Here is a 16,156-nt window from a genome sequence, read left to right as displayed (position 1 = left end):
ACCCTTTTCCCATTATGTATCAGCAATGAGGTGTGGGTGGGGAAGAATGACCCCACCTCTAGCCCAGGGCTAGGCCCTGGATCACCTCATTCCTCTTGCCACAGAGATTGATTCGGGTAACCCAGGCTTTTTCCAACTGTCCCATGGTATTCTCTGGGCCAAAGAGACCAGTTCAGAAAATGGCATATGACCCGTCTGGGGCCAACGGTATTTGAAAGCCACTTTCTGGGAGCTTCTGTGGTAGAAGCCTTCCTGACTCCAGCTCCTAAGAAGACACTTCGGGTACCAGCTCTCTCCAGCAAGCAGTGAAGTGTGGCTGTGAGGCCTGGAATTGCTGCATCTATCGGGCCCATGTAGGGGAAGCCAGGCTTGGGATGAGGCTGACATCACTGTCAGAAGAAAATGACAAGAAATTAGATCACCTCTTAACTGGAGGTAAGGCTGATTCAAATCCACCCTGGAACCTGCCTGACTCTACACTTTTCAAACAGTAAGTAGCTGTCATTTTTAAAGCTAGTGGGTGTTACGTTTTTTGTGACCTTAACTAAACCCATCCTGACTGGTCAGTCCCCTTCCCATCTTCGCTCTCAGCTCAGGACCTCATCTCATCTTCGTGGTAGAAGTAGAAGCCATCAGAAGCCCCTCATCTTCTCATTGCCAGAGCTACCAAGCCCACTGCAGCACCTCCACTTTCTGCCTCACTTTCTTATGAACATGGGAGATGGGTCAACATTCCCCACTCACACTAAAGGCCACTTCCCACCTGTGCTCTGCTTCTCATCTCAAGGGAAGCTTCTACTGTCCCTTCTCTCTCCTGCAGTGGCAGCATCTTGTCTGTTGGGTTGATCCTGGTGGCACATGCACAAGGTTGGGCTGTTTTAACATCAGACTTGACCGCTGGCTCCTGTCAGGCCCCCAGGCAAGGCCAAACATCTTAAGAGCTGTCTATGGCCACCACACCCTCGCCTCTTGAGCTCATCTCACCCACTTCAACCTGGCATCTGTCCTCTCCACTCCACCTAAGGTGCTCTTATAAAGGTCTCCAATGACCTTGACCATCCCACCCATGACCACTCCAACCCCAGTGGTCACTCTTGCGCCATCACTTTACTTGACCTCATGGCAGCCTTTTATACAGTTGGCCACTCACTCCCTTCTCCTCGAAATGCTGTCTTGTCTGGGCTTCAGAGATGCCACACACTCATGAGTTTCCTCCGACATCCCTGGATGCTTTGCAGTCTCTCCTACTCCTCTGCCTGGCCTCTACATAACGCTGAGCCCCAGGACTTGGCCATCAGTGTGTTCTCTCTGCAGGGACATGGCAATCAGCCAGTCCCATAGCTTTGAATTCCACCCCACCCCATCTCTGTCTTCAGCCCAAGTGTCTGCGCCGGGCCCAGACTAATCCATGTTACTGCCTCCTTGGCCTCCCCGCACTGATGTCTAGAGGCATCAGAAACACAGGTCAAAATCGGGACTCAAGTCCCCCTCTCCCACTCACCACCACCCCCACACAGAAGTTTCTTCCCCCTCTCAGGAAATGGCACCCCCAGCTAGCCACATGCCAAAGCCACCCTTGCTCCTCTCTTTCACTGACCAACCCCATCAGCAAGTCCTGTTAGACTCAGTCCTGAAAGGTCTCCCTTGTCAGTCCCTTCTACCCATGCTACCATCATCTCCCACCTGGATGTAAACAAACACCACTATGGAAACAGTTCTGCAGCTCCTCAAAAAATTAAACACAGAACAACCAGATATATGAACCAGCAAGTCCACTCCAAGGTAGGAACCCCAAATAACTGAAAACAGGTGTTCAAACGAAAACTTGTGCACGAATGTTCACAGCAGCGCTATTCCCAACAGCCACAAGGTGAAAACCAGCCCTGCTGGCCCCATTGCCTGAAATGCGTGGTCCTAGATCTTTCCATGGCCGGCTCCCGCTGATCCAGGTCTCTGCCCAAGCCTTGCAGGCTTTCCCTGACCCTTAGACCGGACCCATCACACCTTCCTGTGTGTGCCCTTCATGGAGCTGCACAACTTGTAATCGCTTGTTCACTTCTGTGTTGTCCACCTCTTGTAACTGGTGGGGCTCCCTTTCTTGTCTTGTTCATGGAACACAAAAGCAGGGTTGTTGTTGAGCCTCCAACCTCAAGGGTCCCAGCACCTCTTCTACACAAATCCTCCCCAGTTCCTCAACCAGACTGCACCCATCTCAGGAGCATGCCTATAGCCCGATAGCCCCTTACTGCCTCCCGCTCTGACCAGAGCTCTTTTTGTGGGCACTAGCAGGGCCCCTGTTCCCGAGATCCCCACAACCCACCAGGCCTCAGTCCCTGCTTGATGAGTGATGGGGGAGGGGAGGAGGCAAGGGGAAAAGTGCAAAGCATCAGGTGCTCTGAAGAGCTCCCAGTAACTGCAACTGCCAGGCCTTGGGTACGAGCTTTACTTCACATTCTTTACACACTGGCACTTTATCATGGGGAAACTGAGGCACAGTGAAGTAAATAACTTGTCTCAGGCCACACATCCTTCGTGTGGAGCAACAGAGAACACAGCCTCAGAGCCTGCGCTCCTAATCTCTGAGCAGTACCACGTAAAGAGAGAGACATCTCTACTAAAAATACAAAAAATTAGCCGGGCGTGGTGGCAGGTGCCTGTAGTCCCAGCTACTCGGGAGGCTGAGGCAGGAGAATGGCATGAACCTGGGAGGCAAGGCTTGTGGTGAACCGAGATCTCGCCACTGCACTCCAGCCTAGGTGACAGAGTGAGACTCCGTCTCAAAAAAAAAACAAAAAAACAAAAAACAAGAGAGAGACGAAAGCCTCAGTGTCTGTCTGCTGCAAACATGAACACTCATCCCAACCCACTTCTAATCTATGAAGTGCTGACATTTCTCTTCAGCTGTGGCATCAATGTGAGACCATGCCAGCTAAGGCCCACCAAGCTGCGGGGTGCTCTTGGCCCAGGGTTCACTACACAGTGGCTGCCGCCCTCCTTAGCAGTTCTTAGCCATAGGGAGGCCCAGCCAGGGGTGGGGACAGGGAGTGAGGGGCCTGTTGAGTGCTCCTTTCAAAGCAGGCCAGCAACACCTGCTGTCTGTCAATAAACAGAGGGCACAGTCTAGGGGAACAGCAGCAGGCTCATGGGCTTTGGCGGTGAGTGACATTCATATGGAATGCGTCTTCTCTCTTGTTCCACACTCAGGTTGCATACCCAGGTGGACTTGGCAAAAGCTGTCGCATATTTGCTCTTCCTGACGCAGGCACTGAGGCTCTAGCCCTCCCCAGGCCAGGTGCCCCAGTGCACCCATGAGCCCAGGCTGCCAGCAGACTGGGCCTTCACAATCTTGCCCTACAGGGGCCTGCAGGCTGGGTCTTCCAGCTTGCCCTTGGTTCGATTTTCACAGTAATGAGGAATACTATTGTTCTTTTTACGTAACAATATTCTTCATAATGAAATCCTTACTAGGTGCCAGACCCTGCCCCTTGGTGCCATGTATATTACCTCTCTCAGTCCTGCCCATGACACCGCAGGGAGATCATTATTCCCACCTCACAGATGTGGAACCTGAGGCCCAGAGAGGGCCAGTGCTTGCCCAGGATCACACAGCTACCACGTGGAGGCAAGAGTAGAATCTGAAGTTTGGTCTATCCCAGCTCTTTCTTTCACCCCCATATCCCCTGGATTTCCTGGTTAACTTGCTGGCCTGTTGTCCCCATGAGTCACTGAGATATTCCCTACCTAGCAGGGGGCTCCAACCACCATGGGTGAGCAATGATGGGGCAGAGATTGGGTGGAGCCAGATGGTGATGGGGGACACAGAAGGGCAACATGGTGATGGGGGCCTCGGCACACAGGGCATGCACACCACTAGCTACACTTACCACCTGCGAGGGCAAGAGAGCCCAGAGAGGGGTCCCGGAGCAGATAGAGGAAAGAAGAAGGAGTTATTGAGCCATGAGAAGTGCTGAGACAGCCTGGGGCCTGGACCAGACACAGCCTCACAGCCTGGGTGTCCCACACCAGTCACTTCACTGCTTGGCCTGGTAGGGGCCGGGGATTTGGGAGGGGCTGCCCCGAGCACGGTATTTCAATGCAGCTGCATTCAGACTTGCGGGACAGGGGCACAAAGGGCACATGATCTCTTAGCATGGACGAGAGGCACACATTTGTGGCTCATCTTAAACTCCCGTGGCCCAGCTGCTCTCACTGGCATACTTGGGGGTGGGGACTCAGGTGGATCACAGGTGGATGAAACTAGGGCGGGGCCAAATCTAGAAGCCAAGCTGCCCAACCCCCAGCGCTTCAAAAAGAAGCCCGGCCACTGAGTAAGAGATCTCAGGAAGGGGCCGGGATCAACACAAGGTGGGTCCCTGAGAGGACATGTGACACCCCCCGTCACCTCCCCAACTCACGTGGCCGTGCAGGTCCGTGTTGAGCAGCATCAGGGCACAGGTGAGCGTGTGGATCCCATCTGAGTCAGAGATGGTGGCACTCTCAGTGCGAGGATCCAACCTCTTCCCACTCCCTGTCTCCTGACGGAACCCGTCAGGAGACCTTGGACACAGAGGGAGGCCGGCTGCCTGCCAAACTCACCTCAGGGGCCAGGGCCTGTGTGACGCTCCAGGTCTGTCCCAACTGCAGGACCCAAGTCACTTGCCTGCCCCAGGAGCCTGACCACCCTGGACCCACTCTGGCCCGGACTCCTGCCTCCTGTGGCCAAACTCACCTTGAACCTCAGACCCAGAAATAGCTCTGAGCTCCCAGCCCTGCCCCTGCATTGACTTGTGTCTCTCCCAATAATGGGCCTTGTCCCCTAGTTCCTGGGACTTAGGCCCATCTATTGGGCAAGTCCTGTCCCTAAGAGGACCCCGACCTAGACCCCCACCACACCGGGACAGCCACCACACCAACAACCAGCACCATGACAGGGACCCCAGAGAAGGGAGAGCCCCAGAGCTGAATCCCGAGGCTGGAGGGACTTCCAGGCAGTGGGGAGGAGAACAGGCAAGACTGCGCCTTGCTCAGCAGGCAGACCGTGTGCCATAGCTTATTCAATTAGCATTCATTGAGCACCTACTGCATGCCAGAGAGGACAAACCATCTGGGCCTGGCAACAGGACCGAAGTGCCAGGTGGACCAGGATGGGAGGGGACCAGGGCCTGGCTGAGTGGGTGGGGAGGGTCAGGCAGAGTGGGCAAGGGGCCATACCTTCCGAAGTGCTGTCATCAGGGTTGCACTGGCAGTACCGGCGGGAGAAGTGTGTGAGGACCCGCTCACGCTCTTGTGTCTCCCCCATCAGCGGGAAGGCCTTCAAGAATGTTCTGGAAGGCAATTCAAAGCTGCTGAGGGCAGTCTGAGTCCTCACCCAGGGTAAGACCACCCCCCCCACACACAGCACACACCCACTCTAGGGGGCCAGGGCTCCAGTGCCCCACTCTCTGGGTCTGGATGCTCTCTCCACGCCCAGGAGGCCCTGGCCCCCAGGATGGCCACTCTGGAGTGCTGAGGCCAGGGGACCTGGTAAGCTTTAGAGTTTCAGTCCTCATTGCCCTCCAGGGACCTTCTGAAATTAGGCAGAGGACAGATGGTGAAGAACAAAGACAGAAGAGCACCTCAGCACCTGCTCTTCTTCAGGGTGGATGCCCACTCCTTGCTCCTTCCCCTACAGCCGGACCCTGTCCATGCCTGCCCTTCAGAATGCTCCTCCTCAGTCATCCCCTCTCTTTCATGTGCCACCAGCTGAGCCCCAGGCCCAACTCTGGCCCCCCAACTCCTCCCCCACCCCCAGTTTGAGTTGCCACCAAATCCTGATGGTTTGTTCTTCAACCTCAACCTTAATCCTCCTCTGCTGCCACCACCTTCATCATGTGCCCAGGACAACGGGGCCACCCCTGCACCCAATCCTCCTCCCTGCTGACACCAAGTTGTCTTTCTAAATACACACATAGGCAGGACTTACCACTGCTTAAAATCTATCACTGGGCCAGGCGCGGTGGCTCACGCCTATAATCCCAGCATTATGGGAGGCTGAGTTGGGCAGATCACCCAAGGTCAGGAGTTCAAGACCAGCCTGGCCAACATGGTGAAACCCCATCTCTACTAAAAATACAAAAATTAGCCAGGTGTGGTGGCGCATGCCTGTAATCCAAGCTACTCAGGAGGTTGAGGCAGGAGAATCACTTGAACCCAGGAGGCAGAGGTTGCGGTGAGCCAAGGTCGCACCATTGCACTCCAGCCTGGGCGACAGAAGAAGATTCCATCTCAAGAAAAAAAAAAACAAAAACCTCTGGCTCCTTGGCACCCTCAGAATAGCACCAAGGCTCCTCATATCATGGCCATGTTCACTGCCCAGACTACCCTCCTCTGCCTCCAACCTCATACCCGCCTGCTACACCTTGGACAGAACAGGCATTTCACTATTCAGTGCCTCAGAGCAGGCCAGGCCTTCAGGACACCCTTCCTTCCTCTGCTGGGCAGCTCTGAATCTCCCTCAAGGCCCAATATAAAGGTCATTCCCTTGGGAAGGGAGATTGCAGGCTGAGGCCGTTGGTGTCTCCATCAGTCTTGAGTTCAGAAGATGGTTTGTTCCTAATTTTTGCTATAGTTCATTTCGTTTTGGCCCAGAATGCTGCAATGCCCACTTTGCTTTACCCTCTCTCATGCCACCTCCTAAGGCACCCTGGGACCTGCAAGCCATGACTTGGCCAGTCCTTACACTCTGAGGTGCCTCAAGGCATCCAAAACTGCAGAGTACTCTCGAAATCCAATCCCAAGCAACCAACTGCTGCATAATAGCACTGCCCTGTCTGACAGCTCGCTGTCCTCCTCTCCCTGTCTCTCTTGCTCCCCGTTCTCTTCTCCCATCTGTCCCCCAGCCTGGCCCTTCCCTCTTCTCACATTCCTCCAGGACTTTCTCAAAACCTCCCCCATTCAAACCGTAGCCTGTCTTACCTATGAGCCATCCATCCCAACTCCTACTCCCCAGCCCAAACTCCCCTTCCCTGGACACTCTGCCCCAAGCTGCAACCCAGTGCCGGCACCACCAAACTCTTGGGCTGTCCCTAGGGGTAGCCTCACCACTGTCCACCCTCCCCACATCTTGGCACCAGCAGCCCTTTTACTCTTCCCTCTGTGGAGCCTCTCACACCGACCTTTCCCCTCTGCCCAACCTCATGCTTGTTCTCTCCCACCTGACCCTCTTCAGAAGCCTACATGCCTCTAGATCAAAGGCCACCAGTACATTGGGGCCAGTATTTGCTTCCAAAATGTTGCTTTGCAGCCAGTACCTTCTGCGGCTCCCCAGTGCCTGCACAGTTGAGCCTCAGCATTGGGCTGGCATACAAGGCACTCAGTCTAGCACCCACACCTCTGATCATGAGCTGACCCCGCTGAACACCTTGCCAGACCAATCTTCCTCATTCTAGCGCAATCTTTACAACTCAGCTCAGGATATAGTAGCCTGCAGCACACCAACACTTCCACTGAAAACAATAGAAACCATGGGTTTTCTTAAGATATTGGAAAATTGCTGAGGCAACAAAGACAAAAAGGGCCAAGATTCTGGAGAGGAGAGAACTGCGGGAAGGTAGTTTGACCTTCTGCAGCTGCTTTTTCCCCGGGGGCATTGCTGATTATGGGCACAGGCAAGAGGCAGGGCATTGGGTGGCTTCAAGAGGCTGGAGACTTCAGGGGCTGTAAACACATGGCCACTTTTCCCTTTGAGATAGTTGCTGAATTTCAGAGATATAAAAGATGTAAAAGGCAGGAGGCTAAAAGGCTAAGCAGAAAACCTCTGAGAAGTAGAGGGATATTTTGTTGAAGAGGGGGCAGTGTTGCTGCACTGAGAAGACAAAACTAGGCTTCTGAGCCAACAAGGGGGTTTGCCCAACTGAACACATGAGGCTCCCAGTAGAAAACTCCAAGGGCCTGGACCCTATTATCAGAGCAAACCCTGAGCCATACCAAACTTCAGTGCAACCTTAATTGGATTAGCACTGCATCCCCACAAACCTTCTAACTGCCTAGCAAAGGACAACGTAAACCCTCTCTGGAGGAACACAGAATAATCTAGAACCACTATAATTCTATACAAAGTATACAGCATCCAATTTTTTTAAGTTATTAAGCATGCAAAGAGACAGGATATATGATGGAAAACCAAGAGAAAAAAGAGACAATAGAAACAGATACAGATGATTCAGATGATAGATACTGGAGTTAGCAGCAAGGGCTTTACAACTAATATGTTCAAAAAAAGAGAGGGAAAGGTGGAGAAAATAATGGAAAAGATGGATAATTCACCCAGAGAATTAGAATCTATTTTTAAAATTTTTTAATAAAATGGAAATTCTAGAAATGGAAAATATAACATAAATTCAAAACTCAATAAATGAGTTCAAAACCCATTTATGCCTATGGTTCCATTATTGGAACGCTAAGCATGTGGGAGTTATTTATATCCTACTGCTCAAGGTCATCGCCAAGGTCTGATTTTGCAATTCAGAAAATTGCAACCTCAGGCATAAATGGGTTAATGACATATTAGAAACAGAAAAGGGTAAGTGAAGTGAAGTGAAGTGAAAACAGGTCAACCGAAAATATCCCAACAGAAGCAGAGAAAAAAGAATGGAAATTACTTTTTTTGTATGTGGTTTTTGTTTGTTTGTTTCTTTGAGATAGGGTTTCACTCTGTCACCCAGGCTGGAGTGCAGTGGTGCAGTCATGGCTTACTGTAGCCTCAACCTCCCAGGCTCAGGTGATCCTCCAACCTAAGCCTCCTGAGGAACTGGGACTACAGGCCTGCACCACCATACCTGGCTAATTTTTCTACTTTTTTGTAGAGACTGGGCCTCCCTATGTTACCCAGGCTGGTCTGGAACTCCTGGCCTCAGGTAATCTTCCAGCCTCGGCCTCCCAAAGTGCTGGGATTACAGGTATGAGCCACTGTGCCTGGCCAGAAATTACATTTTTTTAAAGTGTAAGAGACACGTGGAACACAGTCAAAATGTCTAACGTGCATGAGTCACCCTACCCCTTAGCTCTGAGATGCATCCATCTCTCCTAGGACCTGGCCAGTATCTGCCCAGCTGGCCCCTGCCACCAGAGCCTGCTAGATACTACAGGGCTGCACCCATCCATTCTACCCTCCTGCTCCTGGGAACCTGCAATTGGCCCTCCTGAGGTCTACTCCCTAGGTCCAAACACCAATAGAGTTGAGATAAAATCCCATTTTACCATCTCCTCCTTCGATGACTGTGGGGAAGTCTCTTTATCCCTCTGGCCCATAGTTTCTTCATGTGAAAAATAGGAATGATAGTGCCTACCTTACTGGGTACAGAGGATGCAGTAAGCAAGGTGAGTAAAGACCTAGAGCATCTGGCAGGCAGGAAGTGCTCAATACAGGCAAGTCCTGAGCCTCCCTTCCTCTCCTAGAGTCACAATTACATTTCCACCCTCACATCCTAACAGCTACTACAAAGCGGGCACTCGCCTAACTGTTGGGCCGCTGCTGCTCCTGTGGCCCCTTCCCCAAGCCTCACCAGGGGTCAAAAGACTTGCCCAAGGTTGTACAGCAAGTTTATGGTAGAGCTGACATGAGAATCCAGAAGTGCAGCCTGTACCACTTGTGGGCACTGCCTGTCCCAGCCCCACTGACCTGAGTGCTCGGTCCAGAGTCAAGCCCGAGAAGTCGAAGAAACTGAGGTACTCCCCGGCCACCAGCCTGCTAAACTCGTTGCTGCCAGGAGAGTATGGGATGTCTGTTAGAAGCAGGGTCCAGCCCAAGGATGACAGAATCACAGGCATTACTTGGGCCCAGGGTACCCGGACCCACCCACCCCCTAGACCTGCTCAACCCCTAGGCTGCTGGCCAGTTGGGCCATAACATTCAACCTTGGTCTTGGGGTGTCAGGAAGGCTTTCTGGAGGAGGTGATGTCTCAGTCAACACAGGGAATTACGAGCTAACCAGGCGAAGGGAGTAGGGGTGGGATGATGCAGTGTCCCCAGGGAGGAAACTGCATGACATGTCCAAGAAGCTACTAGCAGGGCCATGTGGCCAGAACCTAAAGAGCAAGAATGGGGCAGCAAGTGATGAGGCCGGGACCAGGGGAAGGACCAGGACTTGATTCAGAAAGGTTAAAGCAGGGATGGTCAGTCTGTATTTTGGAATGCGCTACCTGCTGAGTGGAGACCCACAGGGGGACTGCCATAGTTGTCCAGATAGAGATAGAAGGGATGGGGAAAAGAGAAATTTAGGGGGCAGAATCCACAAGACAAGGAGATGGAATGGACATGGGGCATGACCAAGAAGGTGGTCCCCTGCGGGAGATGTGAGACTTCAGGACGAGGCATCCGTGTGAGAGTCATCAATTCACAGCTGGTCAGTAACAGCTCAGGGTGGGGCTGAGCCCATGCAACAGGAGAGGGCACAGACAGGCTGGCCGGCCCAGAGCCCCGAATCGGGGTGGGAACCCAGGAGCGAGCCAGCGAAGGAGGCTGAGAAGCAGCAGCCAGAGGTGGGGTGTGTTGTCCTGCAGGCCAACGAAGACTGTATTTCAAGAAGACTGGCATGAGGAATTCTTGTCAAAAACTAGAACAAATTTCCACCTGATTCTAATTAAGCCTGGAGCTCGCTGCCCATTTGCAGGACCCATGGGAAATAGAGAAACATGTTAAATAACACCATCAGGATACCATATCCAAACCGTGGAACATTCTTTAGGACAAATGGCTTGGTTTCTTCAACAAATACACGGCACTTAAGAAGGGAGGAGGACCGCCAAACTGCAGAACTGTTGTTGGTTAAAAGAGACTTAACAGACCCATCGGCCAAGTGCAATGTGTGGACCCTGTTTGAATCTTGATTTCAATAAACCAACATTTTTGAGACAATCAGAGAAAATTAAACACAGACTGAATGTTGGAGAGATTAAGAACTTTTTGTTCATTTTGTTAGAAATTATAATAGAATCATGATTATGTAAAAAAAGATCCTTATCAGTTGGAGATACATACTAAAGTATTTATAAATCAAATGATAGAGTGTCTGAAATATGCGTTACAATCTTCCAGCACATGAAAAAAAGGCTGTGGGTCATAGATGAAATGAGAATGAAGCAAATAGTAACTTTGAAACTCAGTAATGGGCATATAGAGGTTTGATATTTTTTTCCTCTGCTTTCGTGTTTGTTTGAAATTTTCTTTTTTTTTTTTTTAATATATGGAGTGTTGCTCTGTTGCCCAGGCTGGAGTGCAGTGGCACGGTCTCAGCTCACTGCAACCTCCGCCTCCCAGGATCAAGCGATTCTCCTGCCTCAGCCTCCCGAGTAGCTGGGATTACAGGCACCCGCCACAGCGCCCAGCTAATTTTTGTATTTTTGTTAGAGACAGGGTTTCCCCATATTGGCCAGGCTGGTCTCAAACTCCTGACCTCAGGTGATCCGCCCGCCTCGGCCTCCCAAAGTGCTGGGATTACAGGCATGAGCCACTGTGCCCGGCCTGAAATTTTCATAATAAAAAGTTTAATTAAAGAAAAAGAAAGAAATGGCCAGTCTCGTGGAAGCTGCTGAAGGGGCTAAGGTGAGGCCTGGGGAGCAACCACCAGATTCAAAGACACAAGGCCACCAATGACCTTGGCACAAGAGGTTTCTGAAGTTGGTGTGGGGAGAGGAAACCAGTGTGGAGGGGCTGAGTATGGAGAAAGAAAGGGGATAGAGGCCACCCTGGGCAGAAAATCCAAGAATTTTGGCTAGAGGAGGAAGTGGGGTTGAGAAACACTTTTTGTTTTTCAGATGGGAGAGACTTGAGGACAATTAGCTGCTGGAGGGAGTGGTTGAAAAGATGGGAGAGGGCAGGGGCAGGCCACAAAGAAGGCTCCTGAAAGGATGGCGTTAGGTTTGGGGGTCCAGCCCAGCAGAACAGGTGAGGGCATCTGAGTTGTGATTTCTGGGCTGGCGCGGTTGTCGGGGACCTGGTGCAGGAGCAGCGTGGAGACTGCGGAGGGTGGAGGGAGAAGTGGAGGGAGGGAGAAGAAGTGAGAGAAGAGGAGGATCCAGGACCTGAGCCGCCCTCAGGGCATCCTGAGGCCTAGCCTGCATGTCACCTCCCACTCATGGACAAGGGTCTGGACTGTCTCCCAGCCCTGTGAGCAGTGCTGCAGGGCCAGGCCTGCTCCTGCACAGCTCAGAGCCTTAATGCGGACGTTGGGAGGCAATCCGGATGAAAGGGCCAGGGGCAGGTGGTGGGTGGTCACACTGGTGGTCAGATGTGAGCAGAATGTGCCGGCAGACTTCCTCGGCCCTGCAATCCCGCCTGTCCCCTGGTCCCCTTTGGGGCCCTCATCTAGCCAGTTCCCTTTGCACCCGGTCTGAAGGCCAGGGTGTGTGCTTTGGGGGCTTCAGCCCCTTCAGCTTGTCCCAATAGACAGTAGGGCTTAATGAAGGCCAGGAGCCCTTTCCTGAGCTCTGGGTCCCAGAGGTGTCCCCTGAGGCCCGGGTTCTCCTTTCTCCCTGGCCCCATTAGCTGGGCCCAGCTCCTGCTGGCTTCTCTGTCCTCACATCCATCGTGGCCCCATAACCACATCCCACATCCCGCACCCCCAGCCCTGAGGGGCTGCCCGCCACCACCCCTCCCCGAGAGCATCAGCTTCGCCCAAGCAGCCCAGAAAGGAAACAGATTTAGGGCGAGGCCAGGAATGAGGACAGTGGCGGGAGGAGGTGTCCTTGGGGAACTGTTGGGAGTGCCCCCGCAGCACCTGGCACCCCTGAAGAAGGTCACCCACACCCTCTTCAGGCTGAGGAAGACACGAGGTTTGCCCAGGGTTGGGGGCAGGGGAGCTCACACTCACTTCTTGCCCAGCTGCCGGGCCACATCACAGCGCTGGAAGCCCTCGAGGTGGTAGAGACGGCGTGCCAGCCGATGAGCAGCTTCACTGACCCCCTGGCACCCGTTGGCCAGAGGGTCTGCACTACCAGGCTCCAACCCCTCCGAGCTGCTGAGCTCAGAGTCTGAGTCTGACAGGCCGTCCTTCAGGCTGGGGTCACTGCAGATGGAAGGTGGGTGGAAGAGTAGCGTCAGAGGCCCAGGGTCAAAGGCCCCAGAGGAGGCTGGGAGGTTTCCCCAGGCCACTGCAAACCATGTAGGGGCCAGAACAGGGAAAGAAGCTCCACCGCAGCCGGAGGGAATGAAATCAGACTTTCAGAAGAACCTCTCAAGTGAACTCACAGCATAGTTCCCTGACTCCCCCGACTTCTACCGGGGCTGAGAAGGCCTGGAAGAGCAGAATGAAACCTCAGGACACAGGGTGGGAAGTCTGGATGCAGAGGGTAGACCAGGTGACCTTGAAGAGGGCATGCTGACTCTGGACACTGAGTCACCCTAACCTGCTTTGCCCCCTCTGGGTCTCAGTTTCCCCATCTGCTCGGTGGTTCTCCCAGCCTGGGCCCTGCCTCACCTGGCTGAGTTCAGCAACTTGTCCGTGTCCTCCTCATCATCATCCTCATCCCCCCCTGGGCCCTGAGGGCCATCTTCATGGAATCCATTGGGCATGGCCATGAGAGACAGGCGGCTCAGGACATTCTCAGAGCGGCTGCTGGAGATGGAGCGCCGCAGGGGGCTGCCCAGCTCCCCATCACCACCAGCTGCCCCCATGTCCCCCTCAAACGCCATGTCCCCAGTGCCCAACCCAGCCCCTGGCTCAGGGCTGTCACGGGCCCGCTGCTGGATGAGGGGTGTGAGGGGGGCCTCGAAGCTGACGCAGCTGTCGCTCTCATCCGTGAGGCTCAGCCCGTCTAGGGAGTCGAGGCTGCTGTACTGGGTGCCCCGCAGCAGCTCTGACTCCAGAATCTTCTCAAACGTGGCGCTGAAGCCATCCCGCACATCTGGCTCCCCGGGACCATCCAACCTGTGGGATGCAAGGAGCCAGTCACCATCCTGCCAAGCTGTCCCCCATACAGGTGCTGGTGACTGCACTCATCTGTGTCTGGGAGCCCCCTGGGGGCACACCACTCCCCCATCCTATTCACTTATCCCTTCAGCCAATACTAACTGAGCACAAGGTGCCAGACACCAGGCTGGGTACTGGGAATACTGCAGGGAAAAGAGCAGACCTGGGGCCGGGGCCCCCAGCCTCGCCATCTCAAGTAAAGATGCCACCTCAATATGGTGTGCTCTAAGAAGCCCCAGTCCCCTGCCCCTGCCCCGCTGCCAGCTATGGGGCTGCCCTAGGCCCTGCCTGGATGGAAACACTCTTATGGCCATGGAACACCCAGTGCCACAGACACCTAACCCCACATACTCACACTCCTGCCCACGGAGAACTAGTGGGCATCAGATATGTGTCTAAATGAATGAATGTAAGGCCTCGTCCCCCAGCCCGGCTTAGAGGGCTGCTTCCTCCAGGCTCCCAAAGCAGTGTGAACATCTTATCACAACCAGTGTCACACTGGGTCATAATTTTGCTCTTCCCACAACCTGGGAGGTTCTTAGCTCGGCCAAACGCACCTCAGCTGTCAGGTCTGGCCTCATTGCCACCTCCTCAGAGAGAGCAGGGGAGGCAGGCCCACAGCACACTGGCCTCCTGCTCCGGGATCTGTTCATTTACTCCTCAGACCTTCCAGGCATGTAAGATTCTGTCTGTTCCCCTGTTTACTGTATGTTCCCCAGCCCCAAAACAAAAAACTTTGCAAAGCCAGGGAGCACCCCGCACATAGTAGGTGCTTGGAACATCTGGCTGAGTGATGTGCTGGGTGAATGAACATATGCTTGTCAGCCCCATGGCCCCAACCACGCTTCCCAAGCCCTTGCAGGACCCTGTGCTGTCCCCCAAAAGAGGTCTTTGCACTGGCTGTTCCCTCTGCCCAAAGTGTTCTTCCCCAGCTAAAGCCCTCCTTCCACATCCCCTTCTCAGTGAGGACTGCCCCGACCTCCCGATCTAAACCATGACCTGCCTCCAAACACCCCAGCCCCTTTTTTCCTACTTTTTCTTCCCCAAAGCACTTATCTCCTTCCAACATACTATATAAGTATTTATTGTTTTAATATTTATCGTCGGTCTCCCCACTAGACCGTAAGCTCCATGAGAGCAAGGGGTTTGTATGTTTTGTTCATCTCCAGCACCTGGAAGAGAGCATCGCACATAGATGACCTGAGGAGCCTGGGAAGATTCTTATCCACCAGGGACATGAGCAGGTACACAGGGAAGGAAGGAGAGAGAGACTGAGAGAGTAAGACCACTAGAAGGGGACAAGAAAGAGACAGAGGAAAGGGATACGAGAGGACAACAGAGACAGAAAGTGAGAGAAAGAGCTAGACAGACAGCCAGGCACGGTGGCTCACGGCTGTAATCCGAGCACTTTGGGAGGCCGAGACAGGTGGATCACGAGGTCAGGAGATCTAGACCATCCTGGCTAACATGATGAAACCCCGTCTCTACTAAAAATACAAAAATTAGCCGGGCGTAGTGGCGGGCACCTGTAGTCCCAGCTACTCGGGAGGCTGAGGCAGAAGAATAGCGTGAACCCGGGAGGTGGAGCTTGCAGTGAGTTGAGATTGTGCCACAGCACTCCAGCCTGGGTAACAGAGTGAGACTCCGTCTCAAATAAAAAAAAAAGAGCTAGACAGACAAGGATAGAGATGGAAGATAGAGCCAGCAACAGGAAGAGACACAAGGAAAGAACACAGCAGGCTGAGCCCGGCCCATTTCAGATCAGCTGAGGCCCATGATGTGCAAAGAAGCACTCCCCTCCCTCGGCATCAGCCTCCCCTGAGGCTCTGGCCCCACCCTACGTTCCCCCAGCCCCTGCTGCCTAGCAGAGACTGAGTTGTATTTGGAGGACTGGGAAGTGCCCCTTCCCCTCGAACATCTCCTTGGCCCCCCAGTGCCTAAGATTCTGTCCCAGTGTGCTTCCTGGAGAAGGCACTCCCACTCTAGCCCCAGCAGGACCTGAGACTGCAGCCTCATTAGGCTCTCTCTTGCCAAGGAACAAAGTGGGGAGGGGGACAGAAATCTAAAAGGCACAGAATGCCTGGCAGGGGCTGGGGTGGAAGTTTCCTCTACTGACCTCTGGAAGGAAAGGAGAGGAAAGAAGGTTCGTTGCCCTGGCCACCAGGGCAAATACCCAAAGTCAGCCCAGTAAAGACACCTCTGCCAGGCCT

General features: G+C 53.5%; 1 protein-coding gene across 4 annotated transcripts in view; it reads right to left on the bottom strand.

The window, feature by feature from the left end:
• PSD2 (pleckstrin and Sec7 domain containing 2) overlaps positions 1-16,156 on the bottom strand; it is a 122,947-nt gene that overhangs the window by 17,201 nt on the left and 89,590 nt on the right. For 2 of the 4 annotated variants that reach the window (XM_054685234.2, XM_063810739.1), the window contains exons 3-7: positions 13,455-13,904; positions 12,849-13,043; positions 9,659-9,739; positions 5,212-5,324; positions 4,416-4,474 (exon numbers count right to left, since the gene is read on the bottom strand). In XM_054685234.2, the coding sequence (XP_054541209.2) occupies positions 4,416-4,474; positions 5,212-5,324; positions 9,659-9,739; positions 12,849-13,043; positions 13,455-13,904 (898 nt within the window). Of the gene's footprint in view, positions 1-4,413; positions 4,475-5,211; positions 5,325-9,658; positions 9,740-12,848; positions 13,044-13,454; positions 13,905-16,156 lie in introns of all 4 variants that reach the window. The other 2 variants (XM_063810738.1, XM_054685237.2) reach the window with 2 other exon arrangements.

The sequence above is a fragment of the Pan troglodytes genome, chromosome 4 (genome assembly GCF_028858775.2).
Source record: "Pan troglodytes isolate AG18354 chromosome 4, NHGRI_mPanTro3-v2.0_pri, whole genome shotgun sequence".
Taxonomy (NCBI): Eukaryota; Metazoa; Chordata; class Mammalia; order Primates; family Hominidae; genus Pan; species Pan troglodytes.
This window is presented reverse-complemented; position numbering and strand designations above follow the sequence as displayed.